The sequence below is a fragment of the Hyperoodon ampullatus genome, assembly GCF_949752795.1.
Source record: "Hyperoodon ampullatus genome assembly, chromosome: 10".
Lineage (NCBI taxonomy): Eukaryota > Metazoa > Chordata > Mammalia > Artiodactyla > Ziphiidae > Hyperoodon > Hyperoodon ampullatus.
In genome coordinates this window covers 68450338-68476753 of record NC_136923.1, presented here as the reverse complement: position 1 = coordinate 68476753, position 26416 = coordinate 68450338, and the positions used below count along the sequence as shown (strand labels likewise).

Genomic DNA, 26416 nt, shown 5'->3' with positions numbered 1-26416 from the left:
GAATCTGATTGTGTTCAAGGTGTTGATTCTGTTAACTTTACTCTCAGGCAGGTTATCTACTGAGACCAGTTTAATTACACTTGCAACAGAGCTGTAGAATACTGTCCAGTTTAGTTTTAAAATTTGGGCTGTCTCTGTGACACACATTGTGTGATAGCACATTGGACTGCTGTCACAGTCTGGTGTGGTCATTCAAAGAATATATAGTCAGAAAGTATGACGGTGTTTGATACTCAAGGCACAAAAGGAGCTGACCATGGTTGAGTTCTTATAGTTCTTGCCATGCATTGACTCTTCTTATTTTCCCTACTTCAACTATTTAACCATGGAGATGGAATTAATTTTCACTCCTGAAATTGCCAATAGTACAGACTTCTCCCTCCAATACATATGCACACATAGATGCATATCCCAAAATATTCTGGGAACTAGGAGAAGAAAAGTGGGCAGACTGGGAGCCATGCAAATGCTTTCTTCTTCCCGTCACGGTCAGAGTAGATCTTTTCACTTCCTGGGAGTTTGGACACAAATTCTTGTTTATCATCTCAGCCTGTGGATTTGTACTGTAATATGATTTCTAACAGTAATTAAATATAATTAAATAAAAATGTTCATTTTAACTAAATACAATTATAGCAATAAATACTCATTGACTAAAATAAAACTCATTATCTTCCCATGTTCCTCTCTCTGTGTTTCCTGTCTTGGTTAGTGGCATCATTATCCTCCCACACAAGAAATTCTAAGACTGTTCCCTTGACTCCTTCTGCCAGTTGGTTATCTTTGCAGTAGCTCTGTCCACTTCATTCTAGGTTTCCAGCCCTAGTTCCAGGTATTTACTGTCCATCTGACTCACGATAGCTTCCAGTTTGCCTCCGTCTTTGTCAGTTGCTTTCCCTGCCAGTCCATCAGCTCATTACTTCGGGCTGCCATTCTGAAATAGAAACCTCATCACACCACTCCTTAGTGCACAAGCCTCTGATAGCTCTGAGGTCTACAGACTAAGAGCCAGCCTTCTTAGTGTGGCATTCCAAGTTGTGTGTGCCTCAGCTGCGCTAGACCACAGGCTGTTGCTTTGTGTACCTTGTACTTCTTCCCTGCTCTGCTCAACTTGCCTGTTGTCTGGAATGCTGATAAGTGATAGAGGAGATTCCAGCCCATGTGTTTTCATTTGTTATGCCGAATAAATAAAAGTTGTGTGGAATTGGTTGTAAGGAAGTTTTACTTGTTTCTTTTAGTTTTATCAAATCAGTATGAGAATATAGATCAAAAACATTCTTGGATGCAGTTTCTAAAGTTTAGTACTCCAAGGATTTAGAGTCTTAAGATTTTTGTTTTTTTGTTTTGGCCATGCCATGCGGCTTTGAGTCTTAAGATTTAACAGCAGTGCCAGTCACCTTTTTTGAACATTTCCCCCGCCTTGAATCTCCAAATTCTGTGTTTACCTTTGTTGTTATTACTCTTTGCTTGTGGCAGGGAGGAGGAGGAAGATGTGAAAGTAAAGGAAGTAGATTTCAGTCAGGGACAAGGAGAGAAACGCCCTGATAGAAGAAGTTATCAAACACCAGCTGTTTGTGGTTTGTTAAGGAGGAAATGTTACCAAAAAAAAAAAGAGAACTTTTCATTTTGAAATAAGATTCTTTGTTGCATTAACATACAATTTTTGTCAAAATGTAGAATTGACAAAGGGTGAGAATCTTTTCATTTGTCTTAATAACTGTAATTTGTTGTTTTAATGAAGCATTTTGAGATTTACCTGTTTTTATCAGTAAAAATATTGTTTGCATATAGATAACGGAAAGTTATCATTCAAATGTTATTTCATATGTCTTTATTTATTTTTAGACAAAAGAAGTTAGAAAAAGTGATGGAAGAAGAAGGCCTAAAAGATGAAGAGGTAATTAATATTGAAAAAATTTTCCTTGAAACCCAGCATGGCAGATCATATCTTATCCAGCAAGTTGTTAGCCTTGGTGCACAGGGGAATGGTTTTGACTCAATAACAGGAAATTATGAGGGCTGGTGTGCTTCTGGATTTACGTACTCATGCAGAAGGAGAAGTTAATTATTAAGTACCAGGAGAGGATGACTTCTCTAGGCTCTGTTGTAATTAATTAGCTTTAGAACGCCAAGAAAAGGAAGAGATGAAATAAAATTAAAATTTAAAAAAGCAAATTATAGCATTTTTAATTCACTGAAAAGGCTCCATAGAAGTGGGGCAAATTTCTAAAATCTTTGTCAAGGCAAAATCTCTCTCAAATCAGCCCTTCCCTCCAATGCCCACAGATGTGGCAGAAAATATAGTTAACTCGAAACCATGTAAGGAACTGAAATGGCAGTGGAAATGCTTTCAAAAAGAGGAATGAATCATAGAACCCAGGAAAATGGTGAAAAATACCCAGGACTTGTAGGAACAGTAGAAAGTTAATGCATAAAATGAACCACAATGTGTAAAGAAAATCCAGAGGGAAATTTAAAAACCACACTTTTATATAAGGGTTAAAGGAAAATGTTCGTTGTTTATCCTTCCTTCATTAGAAGCTTTAGAAAAGTTGATTGTTGACGTAGGTTAGTCAGAGCCCTCACAGGAGGCACCGTCTGTTTAGTATGGCTTGGTTATTGTATCTGAAGGCCTGGGAAGGGAGGAGTGATCTTGTAAGGGTCATTCTGTGGTGCTCTCATGTGTGAACAGATGATGCTTAGTCTGGTGTGGCCCTGCTTTGCAGGTGGGTTAAACCACAAATACAGCTTTGTTGCAGAGTTTCAGAGTTCCAGCTCCTCCCCTTCCCACCTCTCTCTCTTTATTTAAACATTAGAAACGACTCAGGAGATCAGCACATGCTCGGAAGGAAACAGAGTTTCTTCGTTTGAAGAGAACAAGACTTGGATTGGAAGATTTTGAGTCCTTAAAAGTAATAGGCAGAGGAGCATTTGGTGAGGTAAAAAAACCACAGCGACTTGTCAAATACAGAAATACCACAGAACTTCCAAGCTTCTAACACCATGAGCTCATGATTCTTGATATAACTGAAGTATGGAGTGCGTGGGTCATGCAGGCCAGCCCCACATCTTAAGTGTTCTGTCTTCTTTTTCTTCCCCTCCTCACTGTCCTAGGGATCTGGTTGTTCTCTGCTTTTCCAGAGATGATGTTGATGCTTTAAGTATTGATCTAGAGGGAGAGTTGAAAGGTAGAAAGAAATCAATATTTATTACTTACTGAGTGCTTCTCTCCTATAACCATGACAGTAACTCATTTTATACACGATGAGATTAAGACTCCTAGGGGATATGTAATGTTCCAGCATCACATAACCATTGAGCAGTGGTACCAGAAGCGGGGCCTAGGTCTTCCTGATCTTGAAGGTCTTGCTTTTTGCACTACACTGCCTCTCCAGGAGCAAACTCACAGCATATCTCCACCCTTTATTTCTTCCCGCCAGATTGGTACAGCTCTAAAAAGATGGCCCTAGGTGACAGAATTTATAGAAATAAGTTATGTAAGTGGTGGTATAGAGTGAAAGCATTTGCAACTTTGTCCCAGCTGGTCTTGCATATGCATCCTGCTTGGTCACAAGAGCAGTCTGTTGGTTGGGGAGGGTTTGAATGAGCCCATGCAAGATCATCTCCATTCATGGAAAATGCCCAAAGTGGATGACCTACTGATGTATTAGTTTCATTATCATTGTATAAAAGGAGCAGCATAGTATTAAAAACCAGTACCTAGGGGAAATGTGAGTACATATTCAAAGGCACAGGTGAAAGATTAAATTGATCCCTCATTGTTCAGAATCCCTGTTGGCCCCTTGAGAGAGGGAAAGGTGCAGGACCACCTCTAAAAGAGCTCTCTGTTCAGTGAGGAGGGGATGTGGGACTCGAGGAGAACATAAAGAATGGTGCAGGGAGAAGAAAACATACATATCTTGGGGGAAGAGGGGGAGGATGTGCAGGAAATTTCCAAGAAGTTTTGTTTGGGTTTGCAGACCGTTTATTTTCTTTTCATCATAAATTATCTGTTCTCTCTCTCTAAAAAAAATGGAAAATAGAAAAGAGGAAGGAGAACTGCAGAAAACCCTACTTCCCTGATTATGCTATTAATGCTATTTCCCTAATTATGCTGTTATCGTATTAATGCTGCCAGGCATTTTTTTTCTATACCTGAGCTTTTGCTATTGTTTTAAACATTGTTGTAATCATTTCCTTAGGTTTTCTGAGCTGACTGCTTGACATGTGCCATGGGTTTAATGAGTCCTTAAGTTCCAGAGTGAGGGTTTGTTTTTTTCTTTTTGGCCACGCCACGTGGCTTTCGGGATCTTAGTTCCCCGACCAGGGTTTGAACCCGGGCCCTTGGCAGTGAAAGTGCCGAGTCTTAACCGCTGGATCGCCAGGGAATTCCCACAGTGAGGGTTTAAAATTAGATTGATTTGTTCAACTAGGGAGCCAGAGCTGTTCAGATGTGGAGATATTTGAGGATGTTTCCAGCACTGACTTCACTGTGTGTAATATATCCATTTTGGGACATTGAAAAGCATTTTCTTCTGCTTTGTTATTGCTAGTTGCTTATATAAAAATTGCAGTACTTTTCCAGTTTAAATATTACTTCCTATAACACATGAAAGCATTAGCTTGGCATTGTGAACTTTTGGCATTTCTTTATAACTTTTAGGTGCGGCTTGTTCAGAAGAAAGATACAGGGCATGTGTATGCAATGAAAATACTCCGTAAAGCAGATATGCTTGAAAAAGAACAGGTAAAAGCACAATTGAAGCAGCGATTTTAGTCAGCTTATAAATTTTTGTCTCCTAGAACTGTTCTTTTTGCTTAATTGAAGTGTATATTCCTATTTTAGTTTTCTTTAGCCCTGTCATGTATGAATATTACTTTTCTTTCTCCCCAAAAGAAGGAGTTACATGTATTTTAAAAGTACAAATAATACCTATACATTATGTGCAGACTTTTTAAATTTGAAAACCTACTAGAGAAGTATCTGATATTTGTGTCTCCCAGTTGATCACAAGCTGTCCTTGTCATCAGGAGCCTTTTTTTGAGGTCTTTCTTACTGTGGTAGCATGTTCCTTACTGAATGCTGAGAGATAGAAGTTGTATATACACCTTGGAACTGAGGCTTAGGAATTAGAATTTGCGATCTAAAATGTGTCTTACCATGCTTCATTCTGTACATGCAAACAAAAGTTGGGTCTTCTCAGTGTCTCATCACTACCTAAGACCAGTCTTCTTTTGGAATGCATTTGAAAAAATATAATGCAAACGGCAGAGCAATGCAGATTCTCCTTTAATGATAAGAATACTTTCTAAAACCTCAAACCTACTTTGCAAATAGATTTATAAGATGCATTAAGTACTTCATGTAGAATAACTAAGATTTTAAATATTGGACAATACATTAAAAATGAGAATGCAGACTTCCTATAAATGTAGTTTAATTTAGCAGGTTGCTTAAGAACAGATTGTAATCCGTGACACCTGCAAATATCCTGTAGAATACCAGTTGCTACAGGAGGGCAGAGAGACCCCATGGAAAGAAGAGCTCTGGATACAGAGCCTAAGAGCCAGGATGGAGGCCAGCCCCACACCCAGTCCTTCCTGCTGCTCGAGAGGAGATGTAATCACCAAGGCTTCTCTGCCCTTCATTTAAGCGCCAGCTCAAAATTTGGAATTTTAATTTTCTCTTTAATTTTCTGATATTACCCAGAAGCTTTAGACTCCCAGGAATTTTGGTCGAGAGTATCAAATACCCTGGCAGTATATCTTCAGACAATATAGTTTATGCTAACACCAACCTTATTCAAAATGCACACTAGCCCTATTTATATCTAAAAAATTAGTGTAAAAAAAAAATTAGTGTGAGATATGGGTGTAGGCACTGAAAGAGTTTCAGTTAATCTTGAAAAGAAAAATTTAAGGCTGTATTGATTAGTCAGTATATTTTGTATTTCACAAGTAAATTCTATTTTTACAAGATATATTTCCTATAGTTTTAAGCAAGACTCAAAATCTTCCTTTATCAAATGATTAGCATTCAGAATAAAATCGTAAAGAGAAGTACACATCATGAGTTTGACTTATTAATCCTTCATAGCATGCGCCAGAGGTAACAGAAATGGTAACAGGATGATCCAAACATATTGTGTAAAAACATTGCTCAAGTACTGTACCTTCTGCAAAATCAGTTTCTAAAAATTTTCTACATGAAAATAAAGGACATGTCTGTTCTGTTAAAAATTTTAATGTTTAAAATTAAGATTTTAAATGATGCATTAACTTAAATTAGTAGCTCACCTTGCTGATGGACTCAGCTCTTTAAGTTTGATCTCAGTGTGGTCCAATGAAAGTTTCTGGCCACAGACTCTACCTGGGTCAGCTGTCTTGAGGAAGCATGAGCAGCTTTGTGGGGCAAATCCATCACTTCTGGGTGGGGCTGACAAAGTATAGATTCAGAGCCTAACTTTTTGTAGGTATAGGTGGCTTATCCAGAGGAAAACTTTTTGCTTGCTGTTACAAAACTGAGCAGGAATTACAGCTACCCACTGAGAGTTCAGGTGGTTATTCTGTCCCACAAGATGGAAATTTCTGCTGCCTGGAAAATAAATTTTAAAGGATAAGAGACCAGCATGTAGCTAGTCTCTTCATGTTTCTCTTCCAGTGCAAAAGGAAAACCTCCAGTTGTGATGCCAGTATAGTGTTAGGATGGAACCAAAGACTGACTTTCATCTCTGCTTTCCTAGTGCCCAGGGTAGCAGCTAGCATGTGATTCCCCCACCCCGTTCTATATTTATGAAACAGGGGAAAGGGAAGTCTAGTTTGAGTTGCACCTCTGGCTCTTCCCTCCCCTACCCTAAAATCACCTGACTCCACCCCTAGATCTTGAGGTTCTTAGCTGCTGTCTCAGCCCCAGGAGAGAAGGGCAAGGTATGGTCACAGTACCTGTAGCTTTCCCTGTGACAAACTGAGAATGTTGCAGTCAGCATCCTGCCCTCTGAGGCGAGTGACAAGTGGCAGTGGTAGTGTCTGTTCTTTTCCATACATCCCTGCAGTAGGTAGAGGCCTTAACAGGAGACAGGGGAAGCAGAGGTGGGTGAATGTTGCCGTGTATGGTCTTCGTGTAGTAATTGACTGGGTCATAGCCAGGTCTGCATTTTAGCAATGCATTTTTGGCATGAGCATTTCCTCAAAGCATTATTTGGCTTCTTCATGATTTTATAGCACTGTTCCTTATCACCCTTATCTTCTTCCATTTTTCCCACCCTCATACCATAAGTAGAGATGTAAAAATGTAAATTTTCTAAGACAGCAGTCCCCAACCTTTTTGGCACCAGGGACCGGTTTCGTGGCAGACAATTTTTCCACGGACTGGCGGAGGGAGGTGGGATGTTTCAGGTGGTAATGCAAGCGATGGGGAGTGATGGGGAGCAGCAGATGAAGCTTCGCTTGCTCGCCTGCTGCTGTGCGGCCCGGTTCCTAACAGGCTGCAGACTGGTACTAGAGACCCGTTTTAAGACAATGAATTTATTTTAAAATTTCCTAAAGAACAATTTTAGTAGAAACTGAAAACTCAAATGCTCTTAGACCTGTGGGAGTTAGCATGGAAGAATGAGGCAGGTTAGGTGTAGGACAGGAGAGAGGGCTGGGATCTGTGTCTTTGGTAAAGACATCCCAGTAAAACAAACAAGCATACAGCACATTGTCTCAAAACAAAAACCATGGGCTGAGTTTGCCAATAGAAGTGCTGGTTTGTGAACTTGGTATATCTTTACCTCTGAACATATTCTAGGAGGTCCAGCCCTGGAACATATGTTAAGGTCAAAACCTCTATTCAAGGATTAGACTGGGTCTTAATAAATTTAGACCTGATTCAACCCAGTTTTGCATCTTGTGATGCTTATATAAGAGGAGAGGGGGTGGGACTTGATAATATGCAGCAGTGTTTTGATTACTATTATATACTTAAAGTAGATAAGGTAAACTTGATAATAATAAATTAATGAAGTAATTCTCCCAAACCTTTGGCAACTTGGTCTTCCTAGCTAGATATTTCAGTAAAAATAGAAAACGGCAAGGTCATAAATTTGAATCTACAACTTTTCTTAGGTGTTCTTATATTTAAGTTCAGTAAGAACTGATCGAGCACATCCTGTGTGCACAGCAGTGAACTGAATGTTGTGGCATCAGAGTATTCTGGAATTGTCAACCAAGGCATTGTCTTTGCAGATGTCACTGAAGACCTGAGGGAGGATGTGTTTAGAGAGTCTCATCTTGGGGACTTGTTTCTATCAAAAAGGATTATTAGGACAAAAAAGATATGCAAAAGGATGGTAATTTTAACTAATCAGAGGTTCCATTTATAGCACTGTTAAAGTTTCCCTTTGCATTCAAGCCATTGATTTTGCCATTTTTTAAGCTTTTCATCACTCAAGTTTTCATCACTGAATACCTTCAAGTCAAATGTTGTCAATTTTGAGTTAGTAGGTTTGCCTAAGCATAAATTAGATCTTTTGTGTCATCATAGTTTAATACTCAAAACAGTATTTAAATTGTTTAAACAAATATACAGTCTAATAAAGCAGAGCAAGGCTTGTCATTAATCAAATGCGTGTACCTCCAGGTTGGCCACATTCGTGCGGAGCGTGACATTCTAGTGGAGGCAGACAGTTTGTGGGTTGTGAAAATGTTCTATAGTTTTCAGGATAAGCTAAACCTCTACCTAATCATGGAGTTCCTGCCCGGAGGTAATTACTTGACGATGAAAGGTCATTTTTCCTTTTTGTTTTGTGGTTTCTCTATCACATCAATTAACCCTCCTTTCTACTTTTAATCGTGCTCACAAAGTTGCTTTCTGTATCTTTTTAGGTCTGTAAGGAGGTCAGTAACCTGTCTGTGCTGGGGTGCCTTCCTACAGCTTTAGGGCCATAAAAGTAACCTCCTTCATTCTCATAATTTCAGATGGATATTTCTTTCTTTTCTTTTTCTTTCTAAATATATAGGAATAAACTAGGGGCTTTGCCTGCCCTCCTTTCAGTGGAATCATGTATAATTAGTTACCCCAGTGACAGAATTGAAGCTATTACATTCTGTGCTTCAACTTTTTTTCTATAACTTTTAAAAAGTGAATTTCTCATTACCTATATTAGTAGTCACAATCAGTTTCTCATTTCTGAGATTTCAAGTTTTATGTAACTCGGCATGTGCATCTTCTGAGACAGCTCCAAAGTACACCCAGAACAGAGCATGCATCTGTTCTGGGGAACACAGTCTGTTTCCCAGTGAGCAGACAAACTGTGAGCACACTGGTAGGAAAGAAAGAAAACTTTTTCTTTTTTGCTTCTATAGCAAAACTAATATAATTGTGGTGTAATATTTGATCTTGTGACAACCTTTAGTTTAGATTTAGGGTCATCAATAATTTTTTATTAACAACTGATGAAGGCTAGAAAAGAACCTATCTGATAGAATGAGGAGAAACTTTTTAACATTTAGATGCCAGTCGTTAAATGGGAGTAAGAACCAGTTCAGTAACCAGCCAGCCCCTTGACATGTGTCTCCTCAAACCTTACCTGCACCATCTTCCATAGACTCTCTTGTCTCCTGGACCCTGCCCTTTGCACCTGGTGGAGCTGGCCTGCAGAGCCATAGGCCGCCTGGCCTGAGCACTCTGATCATCTGGGCAAGCCCACACAGGTGGGGCCACAGCACTAAGGCCTTGCAGATAACTTAGAGCCAGCCTGAGTCTCTGATGTGCCTCCAGATTGAATGAGTGGCTGCCAGGAGTGATAAGGCAATCATGTTTTTCAAGTTTTGGGGCAAAAAGCATTTTAATAAATGGCTTAATTTTTGCCCAAGGGTAAAATATCCACTTTTCTCCAAGAATACAAAAATTCCCTCAAAGTTCTAAATTAAATTTAAAAAGCAACCTGGTGCTCTATTAAAATCAGAGGTTTCTATCTCTTTTCCCTGTTTTCTAATATAAATGTCTTCCTATGTGATCTAAACTGAATCTTTCCTGTTTCTTTTAGCTTTAAACTGCTTATTCATATTTCCTTTGCTTTGCTTTTGTCTGACTGTTGAGTTAGGATCAGAATCTTTTTTCCACCATTTTATGTTGATGGTATTAAGCAGAAATAATTAAATTTTGACTTTGCAGAAAACTAAGGTTACCTTTTAACTGCTAAAATACTGATGTGTTGTAAAAGTTGCATAAAGCATTTTGGTGTATATTTAAGTACCTATAATAAAACACTGGAGAAAAAACCCAACTGATCTAGGGAGGTGTTCACCGTGTACTTTTGGGAGGCAGCTATTACACATCCTAGTCTGTAGCATCATTTTCAGTTCATATTTAGCTTTTGTTGAGTAACACTTTGCTACCTAAATCCCACCTTTTTATTTATGTTGTAGTGTTTTGTGAATAAACATCGGAGAGCTTGTTCTCAGCCTCCCAGAATTTTTACGTTTTTGTTGTTTGGCATTTCAGCCTCTCTGATAATGGCAGTACAGCGTATATGGAAATGCCATTTGGTTCTAGGTAGAGAGAAGTTTGCAGATATTTGTGCAAAGTGAAAAGTAAAGTAGCTTTTCCCCTAGTCCAAAAAATTATCTTAAGCAAATTTATTTGTCTACTTATTTATTTATTTTAGTGTGAGAGAAATTTCCTTTCTCTCTCCAAAGTAAAAGGGAAATCACAGCTCAGGGGTCAGCATCAGTTAGCTTAGGTGAAAGGGTTGTGCAATCCCTGGCTGTGAATTTTACCTTTTAAGTGTTAGAAACTGCTTACCATTTCTGCTCATATTGGGCATTTCCGCCTGTCAGTGGGTAATCTCTGGGACAGAGCAGAGGCCTGTTTAGCACCACCTTGCATTGGCAGATAGGGGAGACATATTGAAAACTGGCATTTATTCGTGTGTTGTTTTGTGTGTGTGTGTGTTCTTTCTATCTTCTTGTTTCCAGGGGACATGATGACCCTGCTGATGAAGAAAGACACACTGACAGAAGAGGAGACTCAGTTTTATGCAGCAGAGACAGTATTAGCCATAGACTCCATCCACCAACTCGGATTCATCCACAGAGACATCAAACCAGACAACCTTCTCCTGGACAGCAAGGTACTGTGGGGAGTAGCAGCCTGACCAGCGTGTCTTTACCTGTCTGAGCAGCCTCTGCTTTAACACCTGTGTGGCTTGCGGTAATCACAGTAGGGGAGCTGTGAGCTACCCGGTATATTTTTTTCTTTTTCTTACAGGTAAGTTTGCTGTTACTTACTTTCTCTGAAAGGCTTATGAATTCCATAATTTGACTGAACGTTCCTCGTAAAGATAAAGAACATTTTGGAAAATGATGAAGAATAAAATTGATTTAAGTTATTTTGTAATAAAACCAAAGATAGTCATCTTCTCTTAGCATATAATTAACTGTACTAATGCATCACCTATCGAGAGCCCTTTTGTTGGGCAACCTCATCTGTTGAGGATCCCAGCCAAGAACCAGGAAGTAAGGCGACAGCAACAATAATCTGCCACAAAGTTCAGGTTCCAAATCCTGCGGGGGGGGGGGGCCCCCTGCTTAGGGCAGAGTCCTGCTCAGTCTCCGTGATGGCCTTTTTGTAGTCATCTTTAGACATGCAGATGAGGTTAGTTGCCTGATTCTTAAAACTCACAACAAATCAGAAGAGAATCCGTGTGCTGCTAAATTGTTGGATGCTCCTTGGCAAGTTCCTCCACTGTCTGGACCTCACTTATCTATAAAGTGAATATATTGATCCAGAGAAGCTCCAAAGTCTCTTCCAGCTCTAAGATTCTAGGTTGTTGTGTTCTGGTACATAGAATTGTTGTCTAGACTGAATTTTTCTTTTAAGTAGGAAAGTAAATTTAATTCCTAGGCCTCTCACTGTTGTGGCTTCTCCCGTTGCGGAGCACAGGCTCCGGATGCGCAGGCTTAGTGGCCATGGCTTACGGGCGCAGCCACTCTGCGGCATGTGGGATCTTCCCGGACCGGGGCACAAACCCATGTCCCCTGCATCGGCAGGTGGACTCTCAACCACTGTACCACCAGGGAAGCTGTCTCTTACTGTCTTTTGATAACAGTCTTTGAAAAATCTGAAGTTTTGGTCTACGTTCTTTGAAAACCTTAATCTTTCTGTTTAAAGAGGGTAGGAGGTTTGTCAGATAGTTTCTTCTAGTTAATAGTTTTTTTCTTTATTTTAAGAATAATGTATATACGTAGTGGAAAATTTGAACAATACAGAGAGCTATAAAGAAGAAAAATACTTATAATGTTATCGTTCAAAGATCACCACTATTTTAGTAAAATGGCTTTAGTACCTTTTCTGTTTGTGTCAGTTTATGTACAGTTAGCATCGTAAAAGTAAATAGCTTGGTATTTAATGTATATGAAATTATTTTTCTGTCCTTAAGTTCAGATATATATATATATATATATTTTTTAAACTGTGCCTGATAGAAGGGTTTTCTTTTTTTTTTAAATTAATTAATTTATTTTTGGCTCCCTTGGGTCTTCATTGCTGCACACGAGCTTTCTCTAGTTGCAGTGAGTGGGGGCTACTCTTCGTTGTGGTACGTGGGCTTCTCATTGCGGTGGCTTCTGTTGTTGCGGAGCACGGGCTCTAGGCGCACGGGCTTCAGTAGTTGCAGCGTGTGGGCTCAGTAGTTGTGGCTCTCGGGCTTAGTTGCTCCACCGCATGTGGGATCTTCCCGGACCGAACGGATCAAACCCTTTTCCCCTGCATTGGCGGGCGGATTCTTAACCACTGCGCCATCAGGGAAGTCCCAGATATATTTTTAATAAAGCAGTAGCCCTACTTTGTGTGGTCTTGGGTTCAGATGCCTTGGTCCTGTACCCCAGGTGCCTTAGTTCTCGCTTAGTTGTAGGCCGTAGTCTGTGTTCAAGGTCAGCAAACATACTGAAGGCCAAGAGCTTGGGGACCCAGTCTAGCTGAGGTGGATTTGGGAACCCTGTTTGGTGCAGACATGCTCTCTACAATATGCTAGCCCAGACTTGTAGAGGAGAGCTCATATATGTGTTTAGCCATATAGATTATAGAAGTAAAAATGTAGACATTTTGAGTTCCTGCTGTATACTCAGAAGAGCTACAGAGTTCCCTGAAAATTTAGGTTTGAATAACATTTGCTCCAGGCACTGCTTTTTTTTTTTTTTTTTTTAAATAAATGTATTTATTTATTTTTGACTGTGTTGGGTCTTCGTTGCTGTGTGCAGGCTTCCTCTAGTTGTGGTGAGCGGGGGCTACTCTTTGTTGCGGTGCATGGGCTTCTCATTGTGGTGGCTTCTCTTATTGTGGAGCATGGGCTCTAGGGCACATGGGCTTCAGTAGATGTGGTGCATGGGCTCAGTAGTTGTGGCTCACAGGCTCTAGAGCTCAGGCTCAGTAGCTGTGGCTCACGGGCTTAGTTGCCCCGCAGCATGTGGGATCTTCCCGGACCAGTGCTCGAACCCATGTCCCTGGCATTGGCAGGCGGATTCTTAACCCCTGCGCCACCAGGGAAGCCCCGGCACTGCTTTTTAAGACACTTTTTCTTGGAGGTGTCCAGGTAAATCAAGTAATTATGAGAACTATAAAACACTTCCTTGGCTTGCAGAACAGGTTATTTGCAAGTCTTAAAGGAAGATACTAGGTTAGCAGGCCCAAAGCTGTCTTTTGTCTTTGGTAGTTTACCAAAGACAGACAGACAGACAGACACACACACACACCCCTAATGGGATAAAAAAACCTCCAAAAACCTGACCCTAAGCAAAGCTTCTGTAGCCTTGTACGCTGGGAAGTTTGTATGTTACGGACTGAAGGAAGGTGGTATCATGGAAAGACCACAGATGAGTCATTGGAGCTCAGACCTTGGCCACATCACTTTTAATTGTGTGACCTTGAGCAGTATAGATCCCTGAGCATCAGGAGTCCCTCCCCTGTTTTTGATTTTACCTCCTTATCTACTTAAAATTTTGGTTAGTGGAGATTTGGTCCTGTCTAAAATGTTCATAAGACGTTTGGTCCATGCAAAAAATTCCTTGCAATTTGGTCCAGTCCAAAGTATCCATGCCAAATGGTTTTGGACAGAGCCAAGTATCAAGGATATTTTGGCGTGGACCAAATGTCCTGCAAGGAAAATCTCACCACCCCAAGAACACCTTCCTCTTCCTTAGGGCTAGTCATGAGCCAGATACCAGGTTAGGAGCCTTACATGCATTAATTCTCATCATTCTTTCCAGGAAGATATCATTATTCCCATTTTCCAGATGAGATCAGGGGGTTGGAGAGGTTAAGTAATCCTGGTCTGGAGAGAGAGAGCATTGATTTCTGGCTTTGGTTCTGCCATTTCACCCCAAAGTCATTTAATGACTCTTGAGTCTGTGAAGTGTGGCTTAAGAATGAGACAGCACACTTAAAGGCATGGTGCCTGGCTCACAGGAGGTGTGAGTTTTCTTTGAAGAGAATGATAAAGTCAGAGACTTATGATTGGAATACAGTGTGGCAATATTTGTCAATAACTGTGCAATAAAGTTTATTCCCTTTGTCTTTGGAATAGTTTACTCCTTGGCATTTATTCTGATGAAATAATTCAAGTGGAGAAAGAGCTATATGAACAAAGATTTGTTTATTTACTCATCATTTAACAGCCATTTATTAAGACCATCTTCTGTACCATGCGTGATTAGGGTTGGGAACACAGGCCCTCTCTGGCACAGGGGTGCTTTGAGAGTGGATTAAGCATCCAGTATAGGGGGATAGGTAGACAGCGATGTACTAAGTCATTTGAATATTATGTAGACATTAAAAATGATTTTGAAGAAACAGAAGAATATTTGATTGAGTTAGTTTAAGAAGTAAAATTAGATGCTGTGGATACACCTGAAACTAATACAATATTGTATGCCAACTATATTTCAATATTTTAAAAAAGTGAAAAAAAAGTTAGATGCCATGGAGGGTTCAACTAGTTTTAAAGTTTATATTTGGACAAAGACAAAGGTAATGTGCAAAAATGAAAATACTTTTATTTGTATAATAGGATTTGGGGTGATCTTTAAAGAATTTGTTTGCTATTATATATTTCTCCCTGTAGTAAAAGAAAAAGCAGCATCCTTTGGCTGTGGAGCTGCAATGGATACTGCACCGAGCTGGAGAAGATAATGTTCTGTTCCACATCCATGAATGTTCATCCATTCATTACCTTGTTTCCTCCCCCATAGGGCCACGTGAAACTTTCTGACTTTGGCCTTTGCACAGGACTGAAAAAAGCACATAGGACAGAATTTTATAGGAATCTGAACCACAGCCTCCCCAGTGATTTCAGTAAGTGTTAACAGTGATGTTAGCCTTTTTATCCCTTAACTGGGCCTGGAAGAGCTGTTCCCCTGGTAACCAAAATATGTGGGATGGATTAGGAGATTCTCACAGTTTGAGTCTTTAGAGAGTAAAAATACCTTCCCAGGTTTGCCTGTGATTTGTACTATATGGTGAGGCAAGATGAAGGCTACCAAATGTGTTAAAGGCAGATGTCCAAAAGAGCATTCTTTGGAGCTCTACTGAGAAGGTTACAAGGGATGAATAAGGAGCAGGCAAGCAAAAGTAATAGAGGAAAGAGACCTGGGAACAACTCCAGATTAGATTTATCCTTGGTGCTTCTTTCTGTCATGGCAGAAAGAAGTTTATGAGTTACGTTCACTCTATCAAACCATTGAAACTCTGTAGTAAAATTACAGTTCATCCTTGAGAAGCTTATGTCCATAGTGTATTACATATTCAGAAGTCTCTGATTATGTAACAGTTACTACTGTTGGAAGTTTGATAGTAATTTTGAGAAGTTGTGAATGTTTTAGGTCCACTTTGGGACCTTTGCTTCTGATGAGACTGAATTCCCTGTGATTCTGATTAAATTCCCTGTAATTTTGTTTAAGGCCTGTCCGTGTCCTCTCTGGCCACCTGATCCACATAGAAGGGTGGCTTACAACTCTTACTGTGTGATTCTTTGAGTTAACGCTTTAGAGCCTCTGATTTGGGCTTATGAATTTGCTGGGAAATGTGTCATCCAGAGTTATTGATGTATGGGCAGAAAAGCAAGACTTGAGGGTCTCATGTGGCTTGAACAAGAACCTAAAAAAGTAGTAAACTTTATTCCTGAACTTTGATTAGAACTTGTTTTCTCTGCTTTTAGCTTTTCAGAACATGAATTCCAAAAGGAAAGCAGAAACCTGGAAAAGAAACAGACGCCAGCTAGTAAGTAATATTTGTGGCTTCTTAAATGCTGCAAACCAAGTATGAATCAGTTTAAAAGTATGCACATAAATTTGCATTTGATAAATGTTTGCAGCTTACCTATTCCTTGTTTTAAATTACCTTAATAGAGCACTGTCATTATGTTGGTAGCGCCAAAAGTAATCTTTTAAAGGAGGGCAGATAATATGAGGTTGTTTTGGTTGTCACATTTTCAGTGGATGACCTCATTCTGACCTTTTACATTGGTGACAACCCCTTTCCTTCCTGTTTTACCTTTTCCCTATGTTTATGGTGGTAAAGGGGTTATATTTAAGATGGAGTTCTCGCAAAATGAAACTAAGTACAAATACCTACCCAGAGCTTTAAGGCTGTGGTTCTCAAACTTAAAAAAGTTTGATTCACCGAGTCAAATCAGTTCACCTGCCCCACCCTTTCCTACTTTATGGTGGAAAAAGGAACTTGGTGGTAAAAACTGGAGAGAAATTTAAGGGAAATGCTTACTTTACTAGTATTTGAGTATATACACATAAAATTACGCCCTACAAGCTTAAAAATAAGTAACATTATTGCATTTACCTTGATATCAATAGCATGTTGGAATTTATTTAAATAGTACAAATTCACCAGTGAAATATTGCTGTCTAGGCAAACTTTTATTCTGACTCATTGGTTCATAAAATGCAATGCACATATCCCAGTGTCTAGTTATTGGAGAATTATTGACCAGATATAATAGAAATGTGTATCACTACATACTTAGGCTTTTCTAGAAACCCAATAGCAAATTGAAAATAGTAAAGCTAAACTATAGCAGTTGGTCATTAGAAAGCAAGAACAGCAGGGATGGAAAACTATGACTAACTTGGAATGATGATCATGCATGTGTATTAGCTAGAAATAGTGGCACTTCTGCTTGTTGGTGTATACAGTTGTAACTTGGCAGGTTTGCCAAATACAGTGTTTTGGCCAGACTTCTTAGTAAAATAGTGAATTAGAGTTCTCTATAGTATCTTTAATAACTCATTTAGTAGGTTGCTACTAAGTACCTGTTAGTCATATGTGAAAGTGGAAGCCTTAGGATTAAGAAAGAATCAAAAGAAAGGCTTGCATTTCTTGGATTCATTTAAGGCCCATCAGTGGGTCTCAAGAGCATGCTTTGAATATTATGATTTTTATGTTAAACCTGGGCTTTTGGAAATGTAGAAAATGAAATTAATCTGTGATATCTTTTCTAACATTAACTTGGGGATACTTAAGTTTGGTATAGCTAGTAACATCATAGCCTTCTTTTCATAGCTTGTTAAGGATTAGGGGATGTCAGGAGCAGATTTGGTCAGGCGCTTCTATTATGTCTCTCATAGAGCAGTAGATCTTAGCCTTGGCTGCATACCAGAATCAGCTAGGGAACTTCAGAACTTCCTGATGCTGGGTCCCACCCCAAGAGATTCTGATGCAGTTGGTTTGGGGTATATAGTCTCGGTATCTGATTTTTAAAAGGGCTCTGGGTGATTCTACTGTGCAGTGAAAGTTGAGACCCTCTATCTAAGAGACTATTTCTTAAACAGTAGCTCCTGCATTATGGGGAGACTGATAATTATCTATGTTTTGGAGGATAACAAAAGGTAAGAAATCTTCTGTGATTAAAAAAATTTTTTTTTAAAAGCAAACTAAGATTTAACCTTTGGCCACTTTAATTTTGGGGGTAATTAAGCTTAAATACCTTAAATTATTCTTGTACTCTGAGGAGCTTTATGCCCTTTGACATATACCAAAGGGTCATGTCAGACTTACTAGGAACCCCTTATAGGTCTATAAGGAAGGAAATGTCCCAAGTTCCATATTTGGAGTTAAGTGTTCTTTAATAGTTACTGTTTTTTAATCTGAATAAACTTAGGTTCTCATGTTGTGGTTAAGGTTCTTGCCTTTTTACTCTATCTATAGTAGAAGTGGTCATCCTCATATGACCTCCTCTGATAACCTGAAGATAATAAAGCTAACTTTCAGTCTTCAAAAGGTTAGTTAGCCCTGTGCTTTTGACCTGTTGTAAGTGATCCCATTCAGCTAGTACCAAATGGAAGGTTAATATTAGTTAATGCTTAATATAAATTTATTGCTCTAGGTTAAGCCTAACATATATAATTGTTCACCCTGCCTGCTACTTTTCAGTCCATTGAGAATCACTGAAAAAAAGCAGAGGCTTTAGCTTCATCTTTGGCTGATTAACTCCTATTCTAGTATTTGTAGTACCAGCATGGTCCTGGGTAACTCTTAGGCCCTAGTAACTGATTAAGGCAATAGGTATGAGTTAACTTTAAGGTATTAAACCACAGAGGTAATAAAAGATGAGGTACATCCAGGCATCCAATCTTTGTCAATTCATTTTTTTGAGTGTAGAATTTTCAGAAGTCATTAAGTAGGAAATTAAATTGCTTTATATCCCCTAAAATCTGAAATGAAATCGTAAGTTGGAACATACCATATGTTTGAAGTGAGTATTAACAATGAACAAAACTCTTTTAGAGCACAGCTCTAGCTGACACTGTGAACACCCAGACAACAAAAGGAAAAAGAAGGGTGTAGATTTGAGGTATTAAGAACTTCAAGTTGGAGGACACCCCAGTATGGAAAATAGACAAAGGTTTGGGAAGGGGGCAGTACCTGGATCATTTATACCTACCATGTGCTAAAGTGCGAATGGGCTCCCAAGGTGGGACTCTAGCTTCCAGGTGAGAACATTACCTTATATCACAGTTTTGAACCTGCTGTTGCCTACATTCTATAACTCCAAGATTTTTTTTTTTTTTTACACCTTAGTATCTTGAAGAAATTCTTTTTTTGTGGCAGTAGGTCTCTGGTTTTATAGTAGAAATCTTTGGACAAATAAGATTTACTTAACATTCAGCTTTGCTGGAATATATTTAGTCTAAATTGAAGGGTTTCTGTAGTTTCTCAACTTTTATAATGAGAATTAAAATATTTCTGCTTCTTGGGGAAGGCCCAATCCATGTTTCAGACTCCAAAGCTTTGAAGAAAAACACAGTTGGCATTTATGTTATTTAATATGTGTTTTTAAAAGAAAACAGTGTACAATTTTCCATATGGAAAAAATGAGTTCCTGCCTTACCGTGTACACAAAAATAAATTGTAGATGGAAAATAAAACTTTAAAAATTTTAGAAAAAAATACTGGGCAATATATTTATGACCTCAGAGAAAGGAAGGGCTTCTTAAATAACGTACAAGAAGTACAAATTGTAAAGGAGTACTTGGTGTATTTTACTACTTTAAAGGAAAAAAACCTTCAATATATTGAAAGATAATAAGCAAATGAAAAGACAAGCCACATGGTCCAACTACTTTGGAATTATCTTATAGTTCATGTGCATACCCTACAACCCAGCAGTTCTATCCCTAGTCAGATGCCATGGAGAAACTCTTGTACCTCTGAACCAGGAAGCATGTATAAGAATGTTTATTGTATTTTCATAATAGCAAAAAACTGGAAATAACCCAGTGTCCATGGACAGGAAAATGGTTACATTCTGGAATAGAATATTGTTTAGCAGTGAAAATAATTGAACTACAGCTACATGTGACATCATGGATCAATTTTAGAAACAAAATACTGAGAGGAAAAATCAGGTAGCAGAAGACTGCATGTATAATATTTTTACAAGGCTCAAAAACAAAACTAAGATCTCAGTTTTGAGAGACACATGTGGCAGAATTACTTTTTAAAAGCAGAGGAATGGAATTCCCTGTTGTTCCAGTGGTTAGGATTCCACACTTCCACTGTAGGGGGCATGGGTTCAGTTCCCTGGTTGGGGAACTAAGATCCTGCATGCCACGTGGTGTGGCCAAAAAATAAAAAAAAGAAAAGAAAAGCAGAGGAATGATAAACATAAAATTGAGCATGGGGGTTAGGAGGAGAGGCAGGAGGATGGGCTGGTGGGTACACTGTTAGCTTGAATAATATCAGTGATACATATTTTGGTTCTTCATTTGGACTCATGGGTATTCATTTTATTATGTTTCATAATTTGGTAATTTTACATTTTTTGGTATGTAACAAATAAAAAAAATCATAATAAAAATGATAAGCCTCAGTCTGGGAGAAGATATTTGCAATATATAAAACTATAAAGGATTAATGTTCTGAATCAGGATTAGTGCCTTGGATTAATAAAGAATTACTACGAGGGAATTCCCTGGTGGTCCAGTGGTTAGGACTCCACGTTTTCACTGCCAGGGCCAGGGTTCAATCCCTGGTCGGGGAGCTAAGATCCCACAAGCCGTGAGGCCAAAAAGAAAAGCTAAAAAAGAAAGAATTCCAAGGAATCAATAAGAAAAAAGATGATTCAACTGAAAAAAAACCTAATGGTCAAAGGATCTGAACAGTAGTAATTCACAGAAAAAAGAACTGAATGGCTAATTAACATATGAATATGCACTCAACCTTACTAGAAATAAGGGAAATGCAAATTAAAACAGCAAGATCCTATTTCATGTTCATCAGATTGGTAAAAATTTAAGAGTCTGACAAAGACAAGTGTTGGTGAAAGTGGAGCACTAGGAGCTCATTCCACTGGGCATGTTTAAATAGATGTAACCACCTTGGAGGACAACTGGATGATGTCTGATTAAGTTGAAGATGCTCATGATGCAAGACCCAGCAATACTACCCAGTGCCCAGGACGTGTTACAAGAATGTTTATTCAGGTGTTACTTGTTATAGTGAAACATTGGAAGCAATGTAAGTGTTTATTTAGAGAAGAATGTATAAAAAACATTGTGACATTTGTATAATGGAATAGTGTACAGCAGTGAAATTGGTGAACTAGAGCTACATGAATAAATCTCAAAATCATAATATGGAGTAACAACAAGTTTTAGCACTGTAAAATAATGGAGTACAGTATGAAACCCTTTATTAAAAGTTGAAATATCCAAGAAGTTATATGTCATTTATACAAATATCCATACAAGCATAGCACAGGGGTAGTTATGATTTCAGGGTAGTTATGACTTCAGTGGGGAGAGAAGGATTCTGGCTTTAATCATTTCTGTAGTTTTGTTTCTTTTAAAAAGGAATGATCTGAGACAAATATCACAGATTATTAACCTCTCTTTAATATGGGTAATGTATACATGATGTTGTATTGTCTGTGCTTTTTTTCTGTATGTTTGCAGTATTTCATAATAAGTATTTTTAAAAGTCCACACAGCTGTAGCTTTTAACTTTAGAAGTTATATAATATGGAAAGCACTTAGATTGGAGCCTTCCATGTGGTAAGCCCTCAAATGCTGAGCACAGGAAGGCTTTTTGACTGGACTTCCCCTAGTATTGCAGTCCTGGTATATGAGAGTAGATTACTTGAATTTAGAAAATACTCTTCTAAGAACTAGTTACGTAAATGTTTCAGTTTGATAAGCAGACATTTATATAAACCTTTGACCAATAGGTTATAACTTTAGCTTTTGATAATAAAGTTTCCCTTTATGATTTTCCAAATTAAAGAGGTGGAAAGAGGGATGGTTTTGAGCAAGATATTTAATTTCCAAACCGGGCTCTGCCAGTTAACTAGTTCTGAGGGCTTGGGCAAAGCCATTTTGGGCGTCAGAGTTTTATCTGCAAAGTTGGGCGAATAAGGTCCTCTTTGCTGAGTTTTGTCATAGGCTCATAAGCATAAAAGGAGTACAGGGCCTGGCACTTACTGGGTGCTCAGTTATGGTACTAGTTGCTACGACAGATACCTTTGACCTAGTGAGTGGTCTCTCACCTCACTGACAAAGCTTTATTTTCATTTTGGAAGTTCTCTGGCAAGCCAGGCTTGCCATTAAGCTGCTTGGCCATCCTGCTTATTTAGTTTGTGGGTAGCTCTAGGTGATACTTGTAGCCTTTGGTCTCTAGAACAGAACTCTGGGCACCCACCTTCCTGCTGGGCTTCCTGATGTGTGTACGTGTTTCAGGCCTTCTCCACAGTAGGCACTCCTGACTACATTGCTCCTGAGGTGTTCATGCAGACCGGGTACAACAAGCTCTGTGATTGGTGGTCGCTGGGGGTGATCATGTATGAAATGCTCATCGGTAAGTTGCGTGCTTTCACGGGACTTTTTCTGTGCAGTCAGGAAAGAGTCCTATGTTGATAATAGACTTTCAGGTGGGGGTCATCTAAGTGAGCACTTTTCCCCCCTCGTCTTTCAAAGTGAAGTTTCCTAGGTAGAAAACGCTGGGCCATCAAATGTATCCCACTATATTCTGGCTCCCTGGCACCCTCTGGTGGCTTTGTTGATCATTTATCATGGTTTTCTTCGACTTTACTATCCTCCATCTAGCAACTCTTTCATTCACTGGCATTTATCAAACACCCATTGTGTACAGAGAGCCTTCACTGGGCCGTGTCTCGAGCACTCTTTACTTCTTAGTTGCTGTCCCCCCCTTCTCTCTCAAAGCCTTCAGAGCATGGACCCCTCGGACCTCTCTCCCTGTTGCTTGGTAATATCTGTGTATTTAGGGGACATCTGTGGGGCTGGCCATATGCCTGAGCACTAGGAGAGCCCATCTGTCCGTGGTGGCCCTGAGTGAGTCTGTGTGGATGACTGGTGTGGCATCGTCTGGCTGTGTTGTCTTTGGGAACACTGGACGCATGCCTGTGGAGGCAGATATGGTCTGTGTAGAGGGCAGGTGGAGTATTATGGTGACTATCCTTCTCACCTGTAGTTCTCAAAGAGAGGCATGGTGGTCACTTTTCCCAAATAAGGATATTCCTAGAATGGAGTCGTTTCTTAATGATGTTGTTTCATCCTTTCGTTTTCCTCTTTGGGCACAGTGAGCCCCGCCTCTGCAACTCTGCTTCTGTCCTCCTTCCTTTTTCCAGCTCCAGCTAGTAGCTGGCTCCCTAGTGGTACCAGAAGCACAACTTCACTTTGGGTTTAGGAGTTTGGGGGAAAATGAACAATTGGTTTAGATGTTTTCTGGGGTGAGTGGAAATCCTGTCCATGTCATATAGGGAAGGACATACAGGATCATTAAAGATATATTAGAATCAGATGAAGAGAAATAATCTCAGATTCAAAATTCTGGGATGTAAAAGCTCCGAAGTTCCCTTTTTATTACAGGCTACCCACCTTTCTGTTCTGAGACCCCTCAAGAGACATATAAGAAGGTGATGAACTGGAAAGAAACTTTGACTTTTCCTCCAGAAGTTCCTATTTCTGAGAAAGCCAAGGATCTAATTTTGAGGTATCAGAGAACATTTCCCCTGTCCCCCAGCCAGGCTTTTTGACATGAGTGAATCTATTTTTAAAATTTTTCATCATTTCCTGGGTCGGTTCCCCCTTCCTCCCATTTCTCCTTTTCTTTTTCTGAAGAGACTACTTGAGGTATGCTGAAAGGCCTCTGTCTTTTCCAGATTCTGCTGTGAATGGGAACATAGAATTGGAGCCCCTGGAGTTGAGGAAATCAAAAGTAATTCTTTTTTTGAAGGTGTTGACTGGGAACATATCAGGTATATCCATATACAAAGTTTCAGGATAATTTCAGAAAGTCTGTAGTTTGCTTAATACTAATTTAGAAGTACCACTACTGGCAAGCCAAGTATGGGAAGAGAGCTTCTTAGAAATTCAGGGTCTTTTCCTGATTTTCATTCATGGCGAGGATTGGGAGTTGGGGCTTCCTGTCATCCGTGTGCCACGGGACACATTGAAGCCAGCAGTCGTTTCCAAAGTGAAGTGAACTTTGGATTCCATGGTGAAAGTACCACCTAAGCATTATGTTGCACTTGCTTTTACCAAGAACACACCAACTTCTCTAGTGTTAGGAGCCACCAGCAGGACTGTCCCTGCCCCTAGGGTGGAGGCTATCACTGGGAGACAGAGAAGGAAGAGAGGAGTGGAAGGATGGAGTGGGGAAGGGCACAGAGGGGGAGTGGAGGGGAAGCGTGAAACTGTTGCGGACAGGGCTCGCAGAGAGCTGCCAGTGCTGCACAGACCTCCATCCTCAGCATTCACTGGTTGAGCAGAAGATGAAGTTGTCATCCATTTCATAATAGTGTTCTAATTCGCATGCTTGTGATTTCTACCTTTGCCTTTTGGCCACTCTACTCGTTGGCACTTCTGGTAGAAGAGGGGCAGAGCCCTACACAAGGGGGCGTTTAGAGGTTCAGTTTCCCTTTTCAGCACACAGGGCTGTCAGGGAGAGTTTACTAACTTTGGATTTTAATTTCTCCTTATTTTTCTTGTCTTTCTTCCTAGCTATAAATAATTGCTACATTTTTTTCATCATAGTTTTGTTTGGTTGTAGTCAGCTGGTGTGGTTGGTCAGTGGTCATAAGCTTTTCAAAGGAGATTAATGCTGCCTGCCAGTGGACAGTCTTCCCTTGTCAGACCAGGGGTCTTTTTTGGAGAAAGACTTGATTACTTGTGATCCATATGTTTACTAACCGTAGTAATTTTTGGCATGTCTGTTCTTGGCAGAGAGAGGCCTGCTGCAATATCTATTGAAATCAAAAGCATTGATGATACCTCAAACTTTGATGAGTTTCCAGAATCTGATATTCTTAAGCCAACAGGTAATACTACCACTGCCTCAGGCTGCCTTATAAGTGCATTATTTCCCCCAAATTTGGGGGTGTTGTTTACAAATCAGGGTAGAGAACACGGAGAGGAACTTCAGGTCTTCAGGCTCTTTGTAAGTATTTTTCCAGTGTTAATGCAGAGCAGCAGTGAGACCTTGTTGAATGGAAAGTAGTGAATACAAACGCCCATATTTAGCCTGCTCAGCTGGGTGGGTGAACCACAAAGATATATTCTCTTGTTATTTATTAAATTAAAGGTTAGGTAATCTGAAATGACAGAAATGAGAAAATAAAACTTTTAAAATATTGTGAAAAACATGAGGTTCAGAGAACATAGGCAGGCAAATGTAGAAAATTCGCAGAGTGAAAAATAACTTTTCCCAGATAGAAGCTGTGGTATGTTCTTCAGAATGTCATGTACTGAGTGTCAGTACTGAGTAGTCCATCAGGGTAAGGCAGTGAATCAACTCTCACATCTATTTCTTTCCCAGTGGCAACAAGTAATCACCCTGACACTGACTACAAGAACAAAGACTGGGTCTTCATCAATTACACATACAAGCGCTTTGAGGGTCTGACTGCGCGGGGGGCAATACCTTCCTACATGAAAGCAGCAAAATAGTTTCCTTGAAATGGGATCCTAAATCGAGCAGTTCTTTGTACAACATCATGGCTTTCTTCTCACATAACTGTTTTGAAAGAGCTTCCAAGAAGTTTATGGAACCTACCAACGTGTCATGGTAAACTCCTGAAACGTGATAGTAAGTGGATTCTCTTCCATAACGCATCTGATGACCTGTAGAACAAAGACAACCATTTCTACTGCATCAGCCAGTAACGGCTATCCTGCTTCTTTAGAAGTATCATGAGCCAATTTGATGTTTAAAAAAAACTTGAGTTTTCCTAAGTTCGTCAGAATGAAGGGGGAAAAACAGCCATCATCCAACATGGAGATTGTAACATATACTTACTGAGTATCAGCCAATTCCTGTGATTTTGTGACATGCTTGCTACCAAGCCCACCAAGTATTTTTTTTTCTTTACAGCTAAAAGTTCCATAGTACTAAGGAAATAAAGCAATAAAGAAAGCTTCAGTAGCCAGCATTCTGGCTGAAGGAAATGATTCACCATTCTGAGTGGGTGATGGTGGTAGTTTCTCCCCAGACCTCAGCCTCGGGCAAGTAGCTTTTTATAGCCTCCATTCATGGTGCACTTTATTTATGGTACTAGGATAAAGACCCTCAGTCCATTTTGATTTATTTCCTTCTGCCCATCTGGAATACGCTGCTTTTCTGAGTGTTGATGGGAAGATACCAGCTTGATCCTTTGTTGCTCTTAGAAGGCCCAAAAAGCCACTGGGCATTGCCAAGGAGTCCCGGATCACGTGGAAAATCCTCACTTTCTCTTCACGGCTGTATTAGAAAATCCCTTTGGATGTTGCCGTGGACTAGCAATACCCACAAGTGCTGCCAAAAGGACCTCGGTTAATTCCTGGGAACACAGCAAGGAGAGCCCAGGCAGAAGCAGGAGGCCTAGAACCCTCTTGGCTAAGGTGCTGCTTCTGCTCCGTGTCCAGACCTCCCTGC

The 26416-nt window shown here is 39.7% G+C and overlaps 1 protein-coding gene across 1 annotated transcript in view; it reads left to right on the top strand.

The window, feature by feature from the left end:
* The window catches only part of STK38 (serine/threonine kinase 38), a gene marked incomplete at both ends in the record, with an annotated part of 36531 nt that extends 11079 nt beyond the window's left edge, over nucleotides 1-25452 (top strand). The window contains 12 exons of the mRNA XM_079712516.1: nucleotides 1846-1897; nucleotides 2817-2939; nucleotides 4664-4747; nucleotides 8621-8744; nucleotides 10960-11114; nucleotides 15229-15331; nucleotides 16194-16255; nucleotides 22225-22342; nucleotides 23374-23497; nucleotides 23667-23762; nucleotides 24730-24824; nucleotides 25322-25452. Of these exons, the coding sequence (XP_079568642.1) occupies nucleotides 1846-1897; nucleotides 2817-2939; nucleotides 4664-4747; nucleotides 8621-8744; nucleotides 10960-11114; nucleotides 15229-15331; nucleotides 16194-16255; nucleotides 22225-22342; nucleotides 23374-23497; nucleotides 23667-23762; nucleotides 24730-24824; nucleotides 25322-25452 (1267 nt within the window). The remainder of the gene's footprint in view (nucleotides 1-1845; nucleotides 1898-2816; nucleotides 2940-4663; nucleotides 4748-8620; nucleotides 8745-10959; nucleotides 11115-15228; nucleotides 15332-16193; nucleotides 16256-22224; nucleotides 22343-23373; nucleotides 23498-23666; nucleotides 23763-24729; nucleotides 24825-25321) is intronic.
* Nucleotides 25453-26416: the final 964 nt, after the last annotated feature.